This window comes from Trichoplusia ni, chromosome 4, assembly GCF_003590095.1.
Source record: "Trichoplusia ni isolate ovarian cell line Hi5 chromosome 4, tn1, whole genome shotgun sequence".
Classification (NCBI taxonomy): Eukaryota; Metazoa; Arthropoda; class Insecta; order Lepidoptera; family Noctuidae; genus Trichoplusia; species Trichoplusia ni.
In genome coordinates, this window is record NC_039481.1 from 4,762,840 (window position 1) to 4,783,167 (window position 20,328).

Here is a 20,328-nt window from a genome sequence, read left to right on the forward strand (position 1 = left end):
TAAATAATATTTTTGAAAACATATTTTATTTTGTCAGGTTATAGTTATAATATTTTCTTAACAAAAATTGTTTTACTATGCAATATTTTCACTACATCAAGTAAGTTGCTACCTTCCTGAGTCGTTTTTCCTAAGAGTATGGTAATACTGCAGGAATTTATCTCTGTTGCCCCATATGTTCGAGCTACCCCAGTGACACCAGGCCCTGTAAACAAATACAAATTATGCTTAAACTAATGGAAGATTAAGATAGCCTAGCAAGTGGCATCTTTTAGCACAAATTTTCAATTTATTTATAGCGATTCTATGGGTTCCTTTCAGTTCCTCAATATTTTTGATTTTGGTAGATAATTCAGTGTATTGCTGATAAGTAGGTTATCGTTAGTATTTGTTTTACAAAAACACTAATTAGTACATACAAATTGTGTTGACACTTGTTTAGCACTTTAAAATTAAATCAAAACACGTGATAGGGCTGGCGCACAGTTGTTGCCGAGCCGAATGTATAAGGACTTAAGTAATTTGTTTAAATAATTTTTAAGTCAGTTTTGGGTGTCGCTCCGCGAACTTTGCGCCGGCCCTTAATTTTGGGTATAATTTAATTGATGTCTAGTGTCTTACATATTTATCATTGCCTGTCATGTGTATCATTTTATGACGCTGGCAGATCTAATTGAAAGTTAGTTCATGAGTTCATCTAGTTGTCACACCAACCTGAACTTTTGCAAGTGTAGTGTAGTTTAGATTCATAGCTTCAATTTTTGTTAGCGAGTTTAACGCGTGACGATAACTTCAAAGAGGTAGAACCTCATTTACGATTCCTGCGTCGGCAGCACAACACCAATCTGGCGAGAGGCCAGGCATGGATTAATAGGACGGCGCCATTTGTAATTTCACTAACTAATAGAAAAGTTGAGCAAGTACGAGTTTCACATGATTTGAATGAATAATGTGTTGCAAGTCTTGCGTCTTTAATAGAGAAAATACATACTTTATTTTGTTTCGAATTTTACAATGCTACAATGCCAATGGACAGCTTTTCATGAAGCTTCGCCGAACCTAATCTCTAATAAGGTTTATTTAGAGTTTGTAATATCACTTACTTCGTGTCTAATACAAGATGAAGCTGTAAATTTGTATTTATTTATACTTTTGTGTTAGCCGGTTTTAGTAGTATGTTATTGCTCCGTATGTTACTTACATTCCGAACAAGGCGCCGCCGAGGTGAGCCGCATGGTCAAAGAATTTCCAGCCAAAAACCACGCCAGCTAAGTCGACACTCATTATTACCTTTATAGCCTGTAACACATAAGAATCTTATATCATTGTTTTCTTTTATATTTCTTGAAAATTCCAGTTAAACACCCAAACATTGAGAGCTACTATTATAAATTACCTATAGTGAAATTTCAATTACACTGATGCATGGAACTTAAGTTGACTTGGTCAAATGAAAAGAGAAATGGCACTTACCGTTCCAGCAGCAAATGTGTACATAGGTAAAAATATTATGCTTAGCCGGGTGTCAGGATACTGCACACAGACATATGATAAGACTGACATTATTGCTCCCGACTGAAACAAAGTAACAGACAATATTTTATCTTCAATACATAGTATAAGAGCCCCTTTCTACATCTGTAATGAAAAACTTGAATGATGTTTACATGAATTTCATAGACTGAAAAGCATTAAACTGAAGGGAGTATATGTTAATACTGCCATATTTAAACTGTCAGTGGGAAACCGGGAGCAGCACCTAGTCCGTATTTTGAAAGAATTATTTGTTCAACTTACCGCACCAAGACTTAGGCCAGGTTGATTCAGTAGCACCTTGTAGAGAAAGCTGGCAAAACTGCTAACCACTCCAGCACTAAGGTACATAGCTACAAACTGTTCTTTTCCTAGTGATGCAACAGCAGCTGTTTGGACAAACAATAATCTTATAATACTACTATTTCAATTCAGTAATTAATACAGATTAAATTGTATTCATTAAAACATGCAAAAGTAGTATTTTTATTATTATTTTATATTCTAAGTTTGTGACTGACCTGGCATAAAGCTGTAGAGGACGTACATATTTGCAGCTAAGTGTAGTGCTGAGTAATGGCTGAATGTCGAAAGCAGCATTGGTAAACATCTTGAACCTAAAATGTAATTTGCATAAGTGTACAGTGAAGGCTGTGTTGGCTGAGCAGTTTGATGAAGAAAGATGTATGAAAATAATCACTTTAGAAGTCAGTTTTCTTTCTATTTTCTTATAATATAATTATACTTGTGAACTTGTCATGAGAGCAATTTTGTTTTTCATTGAATAAAACAATTTGAAATGTTGCAGATGGCAATTGCTAATAAGATTCTTATTGGCAACATATTTTCAATTAAATCTTCTTAGAGACATGTCACCCCAAGTGAAAACATTGATTACCAATCAGTTGTATAACAAACTAAACTTACTTCCAGATGGATTTGAACAGAAGTACTTCACCATGAAAGGCTGTAGAGACCGTACACGCCAGCAACCAAACACTAAAACATTGGCCGCTAGTATTGGATAAAACACCTTCTCACTATCTCTCAGGGAATTCCACCATTTGGAGATTGGACCTGGTTCAGCTTTTTGCTGAAACAATCATGTATTTACCTGTTATGTTTTTCCAACTAAATCAACCAAATAGACTTTTCTTGTATCACAATATTTTGACTTTGACAGGAATATTTCTTTACATTCCTTAAAATTAGTCATACTCACAAGCTGTGTTTTGAATTTCCTTTGTTGGGCACTTAACCAAGTGCCTGGTCGTTTAAGAAATGATGAAGCATGTGAGCGAAGGTTTTCATATTCCCATATCACGCAGGCAGTAAGGCTTACTGTGGATACCTAAAAACAATGATCTTTGTAGTTGCTGTTAATATTAATATGTTTATTCTAAGACTGGCAATCAAAATCTTACCCCGACTGTAAAAAAGAACGGTTTCCACAGTGCTCTAGGATGTAATGGCCCAGATTCTATCTGTATCTGTGCTAGGGGATCGGGCTCGAGGCCCGCCCGCCGACCTCCGCGCCGGCTGTTGTGAAGCGAGTTGCGAACCTGCAAACGCACGTTGCTAACGCCACCACGGCATTGTTGGAGGAGAACTGGTCTGCTATAAGGAAAAATATAACTATAAAAACTTTCAAGTGTTCAACAATATAACCTCATTTTATAATTCGTCGTACCAACTATTCGTTAACTCGGCTGCACACCAAACATTTCTAAAGAACATTATATAATTTTTTTGCTGTTGTTATTCTGTTACATTATTACAATTCGTAGTAAGTTGTATGTTATGCAAATGTATTACAAAACATTTAGGAAAAATTTCAAATCAAATAACATTGACAAGTGATTTTATAAAAAAATGACAGTGACACTTGTCATTTGTCAATGTCAAATAGGGGTGACAATACACGACAAGCGAAAACGTGTAAATTTTTAACTGTCTCTATTTTTACTTGTCACGAATAAAAAGTAAACTTACGGATGTTAATAAAACAATTATATTATTTGGTACTTCATTAAATTGTGCGGAGGTTCACTCACGCTTATTTATCGGGATAGTCCGACTAGGTATTATAAAAAAATACAAATCAATTATATTAATCTATATTGATTTTATAGTTACTATAAAAATATTTGGTACGTCTTAATTAGTCCAAACATTCAGTTACCGTACGCACTGTTCGCCACGATAAATTGATGAATCAACAAGCATGTTTAAAAAAATGTGTGGGTTATAGGCTATAAAATCCACGGTACGCAAGCGTGTTGTCCTGTTTGCGCAATTTTATTTAGAGTGCATAAGCAATGCTCTGCAAAAGTTTAATGTTGCTGCCGCACTCTTATTAGCTTAGACAAATGTTCAGGTGATAGAGAGTCTGATACGGAACCCTAATGGGGTAATCTATGCTATTACTTTTCCACAAAAATAGAGGTTTTTGCCCATTGGTGGTAGGGTAGTAATGATCCCACTGGCACTTCATTAAATTTACTTAGCTTAATGTTAAAAATGCTATTGTTACGTTGTTTTTAAGGCAACACATATCACTTAATTTTAACAACCTTTTTAATACTCGAAAAATAATAACGACGTTACCATAACAGTCATTAATCATCTTAATATTCTAGTTTATGTTGACCTCTATAATGTATTGCTTTAAGAAGAAAATGAAATACATTACCTTAAGAGTAAATATAAAAGATAAAACCGCTGGTGCGTTTAGTAAGTAGTAGCAGGTTCGAGTCCTGTCTTAGGTTTAAATTTTTCCATTGTATTTGCAAACATATAATTGTTGAAGATTTCGTCTAACCCGACTCGGTGCGGATCGGATCCGTTGTTTTTTTTCTTTGTTGAGTTGCAATCTATTTTGTACCATATAGGACCTATATTGGTACAAAATAGATTGTAAATATTATCCTCATCGTGCGCGCTTTTGGCCTTCTCCTATCCTCATTAACAATTCTTTACAGTATGCGTTTTTAAATTGTTCGTTCACGTTCAACAAAAACCTATCAGTTATTTAAACGTAACTGCAACACTGCAAAGTGTTAAAGTTTTTTATAGTACCTAAGTAATCGGGCAATCGCGTTAAATAAACCATTGCCGAGCCTGTTGGTCCAGTGGTTAGTGACACTGACTGCTATACCGGAGGTCGTGGGTTCGATTCCCACCCAGGACAAATGTTTATGTGATGAGCACGATCATTTGTTCTGTGTCTGGGTGTTATTTATCTATATTATGGATGTATTTAGTAATATATAAGTATGTTTATCAGTTGTCTAGTACTTATAATTCAAGCTCCGCTTAGTTTGAGACTAGATGGCGTTGAGTGAGAGTTGTGGAATATTATTTTATATTATTGCATAATTTAATAATGATTTGTATAGTACCAAAAACAACTTGTTAGAATTATCTCTAGACCACAGCATTGCATTATGACGAGCGGAGTTCAAAACTGCAACCTGTTGTAGCTACAGCCCATGTATCAAACCACTACACCGACACTAAACGTTAGAAATTTTGAGACTACGTATACCGATCACTTGGTAGAAATCTATCATAGTGTCTAGTGTGCCTACTATTTCACGTAAGAAAAATGCAAATGGTTTAAGATAATTGCGAGTCACATAGGTAAGAAAGTATGTAGGTAGGTATATTTTATAGGAAGTCATTCGCTCCAGTAACTAGCTCCAACCGGTTGCCTAGCTGAATACAGTTGGAATCGTTAGGGGTTCGGGGTCTTTGGAAACGAACAAAAATGTTGATTGTGTTTGTTTCTGAATAGGGGGGTTGGTGGAGTGGGGTGGCGTGTGCCCTTCGCGCATGCTCCATTCAGTCGGCGACCCGGTGCGACCCTCGTCAACTTCAGTCCACAGCTGAGGAGCTCAAGGCGATACCTCGTGCTTTGTCACTGCATAATATATTAGGACTACAAAATCCTACATTATTCGAAAGTAAGTGTCCACGTTTTAAAGTAAATGTGTGATTAGGACGTAGATTTGCAAATGTGTTCGTTAATTAGGGACGATCTTCTAAAGGTGATTGTATTGTTGAAGTATATGGACACGTGTTATAGGTAGCCGTGACATAGCTGACACCTTAAAAATATACAACGATGATGGAAACTGAGCCGCACGTGACGCAATTTTATCTAAAAGTGATTTATCCGAGCTTCTTGTTAACAATGTCGAAACTCTAGTGGTGTGTCCTTGGTTTTACGGTATTAACATACAGTTTCAGTGCCTAGTTATTTTAGTGCGATTTTTTATAAATCAAATGGCGTCGAATCGATATCACCGAGACCATGTGAACAACCATTTTGGAAGCTCAAATTAATTTATTTTAAGTGTTTTTAGTAAAAGTGCGTGATTTAGGGACATCTTAGATTGCTATTCGAGTCTTGTAAGAATGAAATAGAATAGTTACCGTTTAATGAGAATCTGCCTCCTGTTGAGCCTTTCCCGAACATTGATTACTTTAAAGATTTCATTTCCTTTTATTTCAGAAATGATGAAGCCAAAACTGTCGTGCCATCGTCGTCTATACGAAAGACTATTTAAACATCAAACATTGTGACGCACAACTAATTCATAAGTTTGGAATTACTTTATTTCTAATAAATATATAAAATTTATAACTCATTTATCGATTGCTTTTGAAGTCGCAAAAGTAATTAAAATACCTAGCTATTACATATTCGACAGTTATTTTTATAAAAAGGAATGGAAATTCGACTGTTTAAAGTTAAGAAAGGATTGTTTCCGAGAAGTGTTGAGGAATTAATATAAATATAGAGCAAAGCTTGTTGTTGAATATGGTAAATTTTTCATTTGATTAGGTGATACAGAAATGTTGTTTTATATTGAAATTAATTAGTGAATACAGTCTTGAAAAACAAAACAATGGAACCGTTTTCTGATGAGTTGCTATGGCTTGTGATAAGCGGGTTTGTGGTGGCGTTCGTATTAGCTTTCGGCATTGGCGCGAACGATGTGGCCAACTCATTTGGCACCAGCGTTGGATCCAAGGTGCTCACGCTGACGCAAGCTTGCATACTTGCTACAATCTTCGAGATCGCCGGCGCAGTGCTTATAGGTAAGAGAGCATTAAGTAAACACATTAACATAAATTTTGGGACGTATAATCAATATGATGTGGCCACTTTGGTGATTAGTTGATTTTACTGCGTAAGTAGCACCTATTCGCCTATATTGAACTGACACAGTAAACCTTGTTGCTATGGGCAGCGCTTGTGTAGAGCAATCCCACCCACCCAGGTGGCGGCCCTAATGTACAAATTTAGGTAAAAATTACAAAGTCGTTTATTGAAATTTGGCTATTAATTAGCCCTTTACGAAAGTCAATCACATTGCGCAGTAAACCAAGCTGTGGAGAAAATTCGGCGTAAAAATTACAGAGTATTACATTTACTATGGTATTACTAAGGAGTTTGTACTTCAAATAACAATAAACCATCTTTCCTTAGGATACAAAGTATCGGACACGATGCGGAAGGGTATTTTGGACGTGTCACTCTACGCAGATGGGGGTGAAAAGTTGTTGGCGGCGGGGTGTTTGTCGGCGTTGATCTCGGGTGCGATCTGGCTGATAGTAGCCACGGCACTGCGACTGCCAGTCTCCGGCACGCACTCCATGGTCGGAGCCACTGTGGGCTTCACGCTCACCGCGAAGGGGCCTATAGGTGTGCGCTGGTCAACACTTGGAGCTATCGGTAAGCCAGTCTGTTCCTCCTTAGTTTTTTGTAGTGTAAGATCAAGTATTCATCTAATCAAAATGTGATTAGTTACGCTAATTAGTTTTTAAACTAGTGGCGGGACAGACAGAAAAGACTTTTAACAATATTTCACTCTTTCGATGCCAAATATATTGGAATCTTAATAGGAACGGCGACACAATGTCAATAGAAAGGCAGAGCGCGGACAAGACGCGGACCATTCCCTGAAAAACTTTGTCTTCTTCTGTGTGGTCTTTATGTCAACTCGAAAAGGACTTTTTCAAACAATATACTTCAGATTTGTTCGGGCGCGGTGATTTGTAGCCAAGATCGAGATTTGAGATTCATTTTTGTTACGTTTCTGTACATTTAATCTTGTATGCAATCTGAATGCTATTGATTTATTGTGCTCTACATAGCCGAGTCCCAATTCCATAAGTATTCAAAATCGTAGCAAGAAAAATCATTGTAATATCAGTCTGTTATAGGTATACTAAAACGGTTAATAAATAACCAAATTCTACATGAATGTTTGATGTCCTCCGGTTTTATGGGCCATTCGCTTGATTATTCTATTGTTTGTTCGATGTTACAGTTCAAGGGCAGACTTTCGCAAGTTATGTGCCAAAAATAAATTTATATTTTTCGATAGATAAAAGTTTCATCAGACCTCAGAATAGTTTACGTTTACTTCAAACGCGTGTTGCCTAGCCCTGTATTTTCACTAATTGCTATCAATGTAATTCGTTTATCGTGAAGAGTAAAGTAACCACTTTTCATTAGAAAGCTTATACCCCGTTTGTAATGGTTATTGGTCTGCTTAATATCTAACCTTGAACTGAATTGTTGATGCATAAAGAGTGTACATTCAGTCACAAATGTTTGGTTTACCACAAATGTAAATAAGGGCCTTGAAATGTGACGTAGGAACGTTTTTTTACTGGGTAGGACGGCCTATGTGAAATTTTCCTCAATTCTTAATTGCTTGAGTCTGAAGACTTAACGGTTCTCTTTGTTGAATTTTGACTCTGTTTCTTTTTCGTCACGAACATAAGTAGTAAGGTTTAATTAGAATTTCAATCTTACTTTGAAGATAGCTCTAAAATATTCTGTTTGAACGAATACGATATAGTGCCTAATATCAGTTTCGTAGTATTTACAAAGAAATTGAATGACGGAATAAAAATGTTACTTTATTTTTACACTGGCACTAAGGGATAAAAAATAGAAACATTCAAGTCACATTCACAAATCACCCAGAACAAGCATGAAATCGTGAATCACACAAATGCTTATCATGTTGTGCTCAATGGATTTGAGGTTCTGACTTTTACCACTAGGTATCCTACCCGAGCAGTCATGGTACATATCTACTATAAAGTTTGATTACCCCAACTTTAATAACTGTCTGACTATCACTTTGATTTTGTTTCCCAACAGTGGCGTCGTGGTTCATATCGCCAGCTTTGAGTGGCACAGCGTCCGCTCTCTTGTTCTGGCTTGTACGCCGTTTCATCCTGCGCGCTACGCAGCCAGTCAAGGCTGGCCTCAGCGCGCTCCCCTTCTTCTATGGAGCCACCATCGCCGTCAATGTGCTGAGCGTGGTCCATGATGGGCCCAAGTGTAAGTTGGGTGTTTATTCATTATATACCGAAGTATATAAATATAATTATCTAGAAAATAATTATTTTCATTGTAGCATAGACCATATACCATAATACCTACCAGTTATAATATATTATTAATGTAGCTGGATGCGAGCAGCCGAAGCTAGACCTCGATGGCGTGCAATGTGGGAGGCCTATGTCCAGCAGTGGACGAATATAGGCTAGTGATTAATGTAGTTAGTCTAAGGGCAGGCTTTCACTTCTCAAAATTTAATTAATTAATGTACTAAAATCTAGAAGACATAAATGAATTATCTAATAATTATAAATAGTTAAATAATTGATTTTGAACGAAATGTTTTCAGTGCTAGCTATGGATAACATCCCGTTGTGGTTGGCGCTCGTCTGCTCCATGGCTTTTGGCGCATTGGTCGCCGTGTGTGTGAGAATCTTCCTAGTTCCGTATTACCAACGCCGAATAGTCGCTCCTCCTGTCAACTTCTCTCTTGGATTATCCAATGGTAAGAGTAGTGAATAATATATAAGAGTTACTAAGTTTATGTCATACTGCCACCTGGTGGTGGCAGTAAAATGGGAATGTTCGATCTGTACCACACCACACCATGTTCTTACAAATTAACCCTTATCTTTATCTGTGTCAGCCTTGTGTGAACGCCTTTAAAATCCAGGTTTTTTTTCTGAAAGTAATCCCATGTACTGTAAAAGATACAAATAAGAACAAGGTAGATAAGAAAATAAATAGTACTGAAGTAGTACTCTCGAAATTTTACCTCGGAACCAACTTAAATAAAATGAATATTATGCTAATTAATTGTTTAATGTCACAGAAACAACTCCAGCAAACACACCAACCCACTCTAATAAAAGCAGCGTGCCACAACGTCCGACATCACTGTTGTCCGAAGATGGCAAAGTACTGGAGGTCATCGCGGAATGTGCTGAGATGGTCACTCTGAGTGACGCGGACAAATCCTCTGTGGGAGTGAGGGAAATGAACGCCAGGAACAGAGCTCTCCTTGCAACCATGGACGATTGCAGCATTCTATCAAGAAGTCTCAGCCCACCAAACAAGTCCCGCTTACAGTTAATTGATGCCGATCCCCAAATCAACACTTTAAAATACATCGATGAGACGTTAAGTTGCTGCAAAAGTTTGGATTCGGCGCAAATGGCTGGAATGGGAGAGAGTTACGACTCCAGAAATGGTTTCCTCGGTGATTCATGCGATACCATAGCTCGCACGGAGTTTGATAGACTGGCAACAGCACGGGCGACACATTGCGTGGAATTTGATACTCCTCCGCCACGGCTCGATAAGGTGAGTTTATCCTGTGCTATCTCTCCTGTGAAATCTTTTATTTTACATTGTTAAGTTAAATATTTGTAATGGTTTCAGGAGCCAGACGGAGGTAGTGCTTGGAGCATCGAGCAGGGTGTGGTGGTGGATGTGAGCAGCAGTGTCCGCGCGCCCGGCATCACGCCCAACTCCAGCGCGGCGCCGCTCCTGCGCGCGGTGTCCCCGCCCCCCGCGCCGGCGCCCGCACCACCCCCCGACGCACTTAGATTATTCTCGTTCCTGCAAGTTCTAACTGCAACTTTTGGTGCTTTTGCTCACGGTGGCAATGACGTCAGGTAAATATAATTTGGGAAATAAGACATAAGAAAATGTTAAAATCTCTAAATAAACTTATAAAAAAGTTCCTCAAAAGACTTAACGCTACTGGCTATTGACTTGTATAAAAATAAAGATTCTCGAGTTATCTTTTTTTACCTATTATTAATTCACTTGCAACAGTAACGCCATCGGTCCTTTGGTGGCTCTATGGCTGCTGTACTCGGAGGGCGGCGCCCACTCCCGCGCGGAGACTCCGCTGGCTATCCTGGTGTTCGGCGGAGTGGGCATCGCACTGGGGCTGTGGCTGTGGGGCCGTCGCGTCATCCGCACCGTCGGGGAAGATCTCACCAGTATTACACCAGACACGTAAGCTCTTTTTCATCGCACTTTATTAGCGCGGAAAAAGGTCTCATCGTCACTCCTAAAAGCATCTTTCTCGTCTTCTTTCCACAACTAATGTGTCCACTATTAGGCAAGTGCAATTCCCAAATCCTCATAAACTTCGATATTGACAATAAACTAAAATATCACTAGAATAGATCAAAACAATTACATTACTTTGTATGTCTTTTCCAGGGGCTTCACCATCGAATTGGGGGCAGCACTGACGGTCCTGGTTGCCAGCAAGGCTGGTTTACCAGTTTCTACCACCCACTGCAAGGTTGGCTCCGTCGTCTGCATCGGATACTTCTCAGAGAAAGCTGTGGACTGGAGTCTATTCAGGTAATTTCTTCTTTAAAACTTTTGTAGGGTGGATTCATAATCATGTATTAAGAGCCCGGATAGTTTCGGGAAAACCTAACCAGAGTCTTTAATCACTCCAGTAAAATATAACTCAACTTCGACTTGATTAGGGACTGATAAAACCGTTATTAAATACATGCATTGATACGATCAATTTAGTTTAGACTCGTCATCTATACATAAACTATGATGTGATTAAGGAAAAACGTTTTAATGTGAATTTATTTTATATCATAGCATACGTTTATAATTATACCCAAAATAATGCAATTAAAATTTTTATAATTAATGTTCTTGATTATTGTTACAGAAATATAATTTTCGCGTGGGTAGTGACTGTGCCCGTCGTCGCCGCCATAGCAGCGCTCGCTATGCTAGGGCTAGAAGCATTCGTCGTTTAGAAAACTTCAATTATACCGGACCTCACTTGTCAATGAAAATGCTCGAAATTCAGGAATATGGATGTTCTTAGAATTAAATAAAACCAACGGCATGAAGCTCGCGAACAATGTTGATTGCAAAATGATTCCATAGCCATAAATGTGTTATTAAAATAAATACTAACTAATCCAAGTTCTCGTGTAATAGTTAGGTTTCGTGGTATCACGATAAATGTTTTCTATTCATGTTAAACTACTACAGTGTAATAGTTGTAACTTGTAAGACTAATCTTTATGTATAGTCCTTAGACTTCTAGGACTTTCAAACTGTGCACATTTCTTGAGTCCGGTAAGGCGGCCTATTCACCTTCAATGATAAGCATAGTGCTTTTGGGTTTTGGTGTATGGGCCGACTAAGGAATAAATTGATTTATTTATCTTTGTTAGGTGTACTTACTAGATGGACTGTGATTTAATAATCTAAAAAATGTTAGGGCGTAGATATGAAACGCTTTGAGGACACATAGGTAAATTTTGTCAGCTCGTCCGTCTGTGTGACAAAGAGGAGCTAATTAATTAGCTCTGTTGACGTCTGTCTCTTGATTAAACTGTTGCTATTTATATTGTATACTTACCTGCCTATTTTCTTTTCCATCCATTTATTTGTAGAATTTAAGCGGCAAGTGGCTTAATGAGGACCTTTGCGCTTTATTAGTAGACCCCCTTTTAGTTATTCAACTACATAAGTATTAAGATTTGAAAAAATATTTTTTATGTTTTAATAACAAATGAATCTCGTTGTAGGTACCTATTGATTTTTGTTTTATGGACACTTAATAGGTATTAAAATGGACTACTTTTTTCGCCGTTACCTTGATATTAATTACAAGAACTATTATACTTGTCTTGTCTATTGATACTTGTCACTATACTTCTGAGTTGTAATTGACATCTTTACTTCTTTAGGTACCTGATTCTACGTAAAACAGTGCACTTTTGGTAAAGCTAGTGCAGTCTTTATAAGAACTCACATACAAGTGATTTGACTGTTATGTGTGGCCTATTATGTGGCAGATTTAGTGCGTTACATCAAACCTATTTGAAATGGTGTGGGATTACGTGGACTGATAATTTAGTAAGAGTGATGAGACAGAAGGGACCTGTGTTGACATGTTTCAAGAGGGTGATAATGAACTAATCCCGGTAAAACACTGTAATTGCTCATTTATGACAGAATTATGCATGTTGAGTTGTTTAAAAGTGTCGCAAATGAATGTAACCCTAGCGCGAACTTTCTCGAAAAAGTTTTGGGATCGAAGAGTCTTTATTTGTTTGGAGAAAGGACTCCAAATTCAAAATCTTCAATTTTGATGTTGCTATCACGAGTTCTTTTTTCGTTAGTGTTCGTGCTACGGTTTTAGTAAAGTCACCAACAGAAGTCTGCTAACACAATCAGGTTCAGTAACTACTTGTAATTGTTGCAATATAATATACCTGATAGCGAAATAGCACTCATTGAACTTTTTCGTGCACAGTTAATTTGAAAATCCGATTGTGGTAACAAATATCTGTTGCTGATCATACTACCTGGGTAATGCAATTGGCCATCTCCTAGTATTTTATAGAAATAAGTGAAATGTTATACCTTCGTGTAATAGATTGTCTCATTCAAATACATTTTCTAAATACCTTACCTCTTTCAGATGTGTGTACCTTTCTTCAAAGTTTATGACTACTTATGTCATTCTGTGAGTGAATTGTTAAACTTAGACAAATGAAACTTTTAACATTGTATCAATCGTGTTGCGTTTTTATAAACAACTTAATATGTGTCGTGCATTATGAATTTCCAAACTAAATAACAATAGGTGATATTATTGTTGAATAAACATAGTTGAAAATAAAATGTATTTCCTTTGTGATATTAATTTGAAGAAGGGCAGGAAAAAATCCATGGCCATGTTTTTTAGATACGTTAGGTGTCTTTGAATTCTTGCGTATACCATGATGATATGCAGTTTTTATATAAAGTTAAAGAATATTAATAGTTACTTTATCGACAGGGCGGTATGATACGAGCAGACATTGAAATTGTTGTTATCGAAAAATTGTCGCAATGTAGCGCCCATACGCTATATTACCTTAGCGTCTCTTAACTACCCATAGCTTTTTTGTTTCCTTTTAACCAACCTCATATCGAAAGTAGTTCTCAATCTAACGGATTTTTTTTTGGGACTATGCTGACACTCATGTTCGCCATTGTAACTCTTGACAGCCAAGATGAAACCTACGAAAACCACTGAAACAAATAAGCTCTTTGTATTTCAGGGGTAACGATTGACTGTAACTCTAACCGAAATAAATTAGAAAAAGTGAAAATGTTTGGCACGCATGATCAACCAAAACAACCTGCGTTATTTTGAAAATAAGTCTGCAAAAGCAGTAACGTAAGCCGAAGACGCTACTCAAACGCGGTGCCGTTTCAAAAACATGTCCGCTTGTCGTCAATGTCCAACGTTTTAATTTTGCCATCCTAGCTGCCTAGGCCTGAATCTACTCAATCTATGGGGAAATCTGGCACTGCTTATCAAGTGGTGTTAAATAATAATCACTTTTGCCTGGTATATATCCTAAACAGATAATGTTGTTATTTCATGTGTAGTATAATTATGGTTTAATTAACGCACAATTGAAAATCCCCGGTTTTCCCCGAATATTGGAAAATATTTTGAAGTTCTAATGACGTCATTTGAGGATAAGCTGAGAGTTAGATACACTTCGCATTTTCTAAAAAAAGATCATAGAACTATTATGCGCTTATTAACTAGATTATAGAACTATGCGCGTTAGCGTTTCTTACCTTCATTGGGTGACATAATTAGTAGGTATTAGGATATGGAAATCCGATTTTCAAGTGAGTGTATGAGTTGGCAGGTGGGGTATTGTCGGGGGTTTTTAATTTTATCTTGTTTAGGTAGACATAGAAATTTGATTTAGAGGATTCGGAGATCAAAAATAAAGTAACAAAGACAAAATGTAGATACCTTATCGTTGTGATTCGCAGTTTAGAATATAATGTATCTGTAGTTTATCATAATTAACGATTCTCTAAATTAATAAGAGTGGCAAAGAGGAAAAAAAAATCTTGTGTTGGTATTACATGTTGGCAAATGATCTGCAGGCTCGGTGGAAATGGTTATCTTATTATATTTTCCTGTTAATTGATTCCGATGTGGCAAAAATTTACCTTATTTTGTTTATTTTAAAGATGGATTCCAAATATTTGAAGTCGCAATGTTTGTAATCGCAAACCTGCAGGAGCTAGCTTGGTATTCGAATTCTCAAACTTTCCCCTAACTGTTTGTATGTAACATACGGGTAAGGTTTTAGTATATTGACTTGAAGCTTTATCCTGCCTCCAAAACCCGTGTTGAAAAACATTGCGATAGATTGACATGATTAGGCTGTAGGCACCTTTAAATTATAAAACACTCGACAATCTTAAAAATCTAGTAGTTCTATGAGTATCTAAGACTAGATTGAATATGGAATCAGCGACAAGCTTTCGGCGCGTCAACATCTGTTTGTATGACTAAACGTTTCGATAACACTGTGCTTTGATATAATCAACAACTGTATATTTTGACCATTTGTTACTTGCGCGCCGCTTAGATCAGTCGTGTGAGACCAATCGCTACAGTGAATCAAACCCAAATCCTGTTTGTCAGGTCAGTATCAGCATAAGTGTCGTAAACAAACGAATCATTTTATTTCAAACCAGTTTCCATCCGATTTAGATCATTACTAAACGGTGTGATACGTTTTTAATTTTGATGCTTAAGTTATTTGCTGCATAACCTTCGTTGTATTCGTGACAGTGATCAAGGACAAGTGCACGACACAAAGATCTCCAATCATTGAAAATTGTTTTTTTAGAATTAAAAGAACTAGTAAATTACGTCATCTAAGTTTTATGTCGGCTAGTCTACGTTTTTAAATAGTAGAGTTCATTGTTCTATACTTTGGGAATATGTTGTCATTTTTATTATTTTTAATTCATCGTCGATAGTAGAAGACTTCCTTACGATAATATAAGTAGGTAAAGTTAAGGTAACTTCTGCTTTTTTTCAATGCTTTTATTTACAATTTTAGAGAAATAATGTGTGTTAAGTATGCATATTAATTGTAGAGTTAGAGTCTGTTTACTGTTTACAGTCTGTATTCCTTGAGGTATCTAAGGCTTTGCATTGTCCGTTTTAGGAATAAGAATTTATGTATTAAATAATCATCAAAATTGTAGGGAAGTTTTGAAATTAAAAATCTATTCTTGTGAGATATAAAAAAAATACAACCCTTTATACGTCCCACCGTTGGGCACAGGGTTCTTCCCGTAAAGGGATGGTTTTGACCATTGATCACGACGCTAGCTCACTGCGAGTTTTGATTTAGATTCAAATATTAGGAATCCGAATTTCCTGGCGTTGATTTCCTTTAACGCTTGTTAGTTGTCTTAGATTAATTAAGAAATTAGATATTACTTGAAAAATTACAAAAGTTACATTAGTATTTTGCCTGCGTTGGGATCGAACCTGCACATCGTCCCTGCATAGGTCACAATGACAAATAAGTAGAAACATACTTTATTCAGAGAATAAAATGTTTTAGCTTGTTGCTGTTGATTTTGATGTAAAATAAACTATCTAAACTTTGGTGCTGCCTCAGCATCTAACTAAATTTATGTTTTAAGAAAAAAAGCGTATTAGAATAACGAAATGAGGCAATTGAAACACTCAATCCGTTTATCTCTAAAATTAGTACTCAAAATAATTTAAAACGGACCTGAAAAATTATTTAACTGAAACATAAAACGGGGTAAGCGGGGGTTGAAAGACGGAGTTGGAGACGCTCTATAAAATATTATAAACAAATTAAAGGACATTTTTATTACTGTTGATTTACCCCTTTCGGGAAATGTAGGCGTAATAATTTTAGTTGTATCTATAATGTGAAATGTACAATACAATAATTTTTCAACGTACAAAATGAGATTGTAAAGTACAGAACATTGATCTAATAAGGAATTTTAAACATTGACATTGATAAACGAATTACGTAAGAGCGTAAAGATTAAGAATAATTAATTCCATATTTAAATTGCCGCGCCGCCGCCGACGCGTCTTAACTTAGTAAATGGTCTAAGAGCCCGTGGACGCCAGACCTACATTATTTTATAAGAGCTGAATCTTTGTAAGCAGATGCACCCAACATAGGTGAGAACAATGGTCGATTATGGAGTTTGGGTCATGGTGGCTTTGGCAGATAAACGGTACTAAAGGCAAGGAGTTGGAACTATCAAAAGTGACTGGCTAATGAGAATTTTTTTTCTACCAAAATTAGCTTTTATACTATCACTATAGGTCCTATCGTAAGTAAAATTACAATTTCATGAACATGAACATTAAGTTGTCTGGCAAGGGATTGCCACTATGATAAGTGTCTGGCAATGAATAGCGTGATTTTTAATAATATCTCGAAGGTATTAACGAAAAATGGCGTTTTATAATTTGAAGTAGTAAAATAAATATGAAATTGATTTCATTACATTCAAATAAAGTCAAATCTTGTAACAAGCACGAACTAAAGTATTTTTATGAGTGTAGTTATAAATCGTTTTCTTTAAAGTTAAAATGGCAAAGTCAGGCAAAGCCCAATGACATTGAAAAATTTTAAATAAATAAAATCTAGTCAGTACATATAGAAAATAGGGAGGAGGCTCGTCGTATCCCTAGTTCTATTTTTGACAACGGGCACAACAACAGCCTTCATAAAGTTTGTTGGTCGATAACTATGCTCAATGCAGCTGGGCCGAAATTCCGCTATTTATACCGGCTGGTTAATTAATGGAAATTGTACAAAAATGTACACTATTCGTATTCTTCTAAGCATTTTTCAACACAACTATTGGACATTCAGTATGGGGCGGAACACTCAATGTCAATACAATGAATTTTTAGGAGGATACGAATAGTGTAAAATTGAACAAAATTTCCATTTATTCATAGGCCACTATAAATTTATAGTGGAATTGGGGCACAGGCAAGTATCGAAGATTATCGCCTGCGCATATAGGTATAGGATTCCCGACGTTGAGCCTATCATGTCCCGGTAACTTTAATATGCATTTGCATGATGTAAGGTTAAGAAAAATAAATGTATTATTCTTTAAATTATAATGATGTTTAAACAATACGGTAAAAAGATAAATGTATTTAATAGTAATCTTTATGATTAACAATATATAAGTATTTAATATCTATTATTTTTCCTTTTATTTCCTAGTTCCAACAGGAAGTAGTAAAAAGGAAAAAAGCGAACTGTTTTGTTAGTTATAATATTTATTGAAATATTATTATACACATAATAATATTTTCCCATCCATTTATTAATACAGTATCTAATGTACCAAAAGTAATTCCAGATAAATCAGTGTCCGTTAGAATACAGACATACCTACTGTTAGTACACGCATTCGACCCGTGTGCGAATTATTTTTTACTTGTCACATTTTTTTGGGGATACCCCAGGATCAGGATAAAGACAAATCATTCAAAGTGTTAGATATCTCAGCTAATATACAGCTTACGAATACAACACACGTGACACGAGGTAACTAGTCTTTATTTCCGAAATACCATTTTCATCGACCAAGGAAACAGTAGTTGCCTACTCTGAAGAGTACAGTTGATTTCACCCAAATTCGTTTTAATGCGAAAGAAAACAAAGTTAAGACATTTCATTAAGTGTAGGTGAGCATCATTGCACTATCTTAATATTTCTTTTTCATATTTTAGTGCTGAGTATGGTCAGCGACAATCTTCCCCTATACCCAACATTGAATTCTTCGCAGAATATGGTTAGTAGACTCAACTTATTCCACAGTTCAGAGAGAATGTGGTTACGATTAATTGTACATAAATTTAAATTAAGTAATTTATCCTTTAGATTAAGGCAAAGCAAGGACCGACAATGCAACAGACTTCAGGGCCTCATGTACAGCAACCTACAGCTGGAGCACCCGTAAGTACACTTACCCGCAGAAACACTTTTGTGTGTATTCAAGTGCCAGTCACATTTGTCTGCCGCACTTTGCCTCGAGGGAGGCTTCAACTGCCTTACCAGACTAAGTAGGTGTGACTAAAATGCACCTCCAGCCAGAGCAAGTGGAAAGTAGACAGAGACATTGAATTGAGACAGAGAACATTGACTATCAGATTTATACCCTTGTTTTTTGTTCAGCCACTGCTAGGTCCCGAGAACACGGTGACAACGTGTCAGTTTTGCTTGGCATCCGTCAAGACAGCAGTCAAATACACAACGACCTCGCGCACGCACATGGCTGGAGCACTTTGGGCCCGACTGTGGTAAAAAATTCCATATTTTAAGGTTTTTTTCCGAGGGTTATGAGTGTACATTTTTAATTTATTTCGAGAGAGTCAAAAAAAACCCTTATATTTTTTTGCATATTTCGATTCAGTGTACATAAAAGAAGTAGTACCTACGTTTTTAACATATTTCGTTAAATTAGTAGTGAGTTTTGGGCCCGAAATTCTGCTATTTACCAATGCCAATGCCAATTAATGCCAATACAAATTGCCAATGAATGAATGGAAATGGTATTAAATCGGCACTATTGATATTATTGCTAGCATTTTTCCAACACAATAATTGGAAATTCAGTACGGGGTGAAACCTCGCGGTCAATACCAGTAATTTACAATTATTGTGTTTGCAAAATGCTTAAGAGAATATATATAACTTCAAATTTAATCGAATTGCCATTCATTCATCGGTCATTGTAAATAGCAGAATCGGGGCCCTGATTAACTACGTACCAAAAGCATAATTTCAATAAATCTAACCAACCAAATTACGTTGTATTCTGTGCCCTACCCGAGGTAATCATGAAGTACCTACATAGGTACTTAAATTATTTTGTTTTGTTTTAGCTGTTTGTGCTGCATCGCGTACGCTTCCGATTCGGCTAAGAACGCGGATCATTATTGTCCAAACTGCCGGAGATACCTCGGTACCTATGTCAGGTAAACAAGGCTGTGTATCTCCCGAGGGCTGGGGAATTCTCATGGCATAGGCCCCCGTCAAATTATGTATTTTTGCAATTTTGTATGTAAGCAAATAAAACTTAGAAAAAAAAATATTAATTAAATTTTAATGTATTAAATATATTTCATTTATTCTGTCAATAGTATATCCTACCTATTTGTGCAATTCTGTAATAAAAATAAATTGCATATCATTGCTATCATAGTGCGCAAGTGCAACATAATCTGTAGTGTCATCAAAGAGAGTAAAAGGAACAGATTGAAATTAGAATAGATATTCTCGTATTATTGTAAAGCGGCCGTGCGTGCTAATTTATGTATAGAAGGAAATTCATCCATAGACGCGCACACCACCGAAGGGCAACATGATTGCTGTGTTATGTGCGGTCAACAGACACAGCTTACACGTGAGCATAGATGTAAGCGTCTGTGGGGAGTTTTTTGTTAATCGTACACCTAGTTACTGGCACGGATTTTGAGCGCTCGGCGGAAGAGTGGGCATTGCTTTGCGCATCGTACACTCATGACAAAACAAAACACCAATCAATTGAATTTGCCGGTT

The 20,328-nt window shown here is 36.6% G+C and overlaps 2 protein-coding genes across 2 annotated transcripts; one reads left to right on the forward strand and one right to left on the reverse strand.

Moving 5' to 3' along the window:
• Positions 1–4: 4 nt before the first annotated feature.
• LOC113492640 (presenilins-associated rhomboid-like protein, mitochondrial) lies at positions 5–3,403 on the reverse strand. The gene is made up of 9 exons (XM_026870222.1): positions 3,224–3,403; positions 2,958–3,150; positions 2,756–2,884; positions 2,461–2,626; positions 2,055–2,150; positions 1,798–1,922; positions 1,474–1,575; positions 1,202–1,299; positions 5–205 (listed from the first exon to the last, which is right to left on the reverse strand). Exons 1-9 carry the CDS (start codon positions 3,268–3,270, stop codon positions 109–111), a joined length of 1,053 nt encoding a protein of 350 aa, XP_026726023.1. The 5' UTR covers positions 3,271–3,403; the 3' UTR covers positions 5–108.
• A 1,492-nt stretch (positions 3,404–4,895) lies between these two features.
• On the forward strand, positions 4,896–14,109 carry LOC113492647 (sodium-dependent phosphate transporter 2). Its single transcript, XM_026870230.1, has 10 exons — positions 4,896–5,498; positions 6,050–6,639; positions 7,031–7,276; positions 8,720–8,902; positions 9,252–9,407; positions 9,735–10,225; positions 10,304–10,539; positions 10,703–10,888; positions 11,099–11,245; positions 11,577–14,109. The coding sequence occupies exons 2-10, from the start codon at positions 6,447–6,449 to the stop codon at positions 11,665–11,667; spliced, it is 1,929 nt and encodes a 642-aa protein (XP_026726031.1). The 5' UTR covers positions 4,896–5,498; positions 6,050–6,446; the 3' UTR covers positions 11,668–14,109.
• Positions 14,110–20,328: the final 6,219 nt, after the last annotated feature.

Bases quoted from the DNA above. Each gene is read 5' to 3' on its own strand.
- LOC113492647 (XM_026870230.1), top strand. From the start codon at position 6,447: ATGGAACCGTTTTCTGATGAGTTGCTATGGCTTGTGATAAGCGGGTTT. The intron at 10,226-10,303 runs GTGAGTTTATCC...TAATGGTTTCAG, and splicing joins CTCCGCCACGGCTCGATAAG to GAGCCAGACGGAGGTAGTGC. The intron at 11,246-11,576 runs GTAATTTCTTCT...TTATTGTTACAG, and splicing joins GTGGACTGGAGTCTATTCAG to AAATATAATTTTCGCGTGGG.
- LOC113492640 (XM_026870222.1), bottom strand. From the start codon at position 3,270: ATGTTCTTTAGAAATGTTTGGTGTGCAGCCGAGTTAACGAATAGTTG. The intron at 2,151-2,460 runs GTAAGTTTAGTT...ATTACATTTTAG, and splicing joins CTGTTCAAATCCATCTGGAA to GTTCAAGATGTTTACCAATG. The intron at 1,300-1,473 runs GTAAGTGCCATT...TATGTGTTACAG, and splicing joins ACACATTTGCTGCTGGAACG to GCTATAAAGGTAATAATGAG.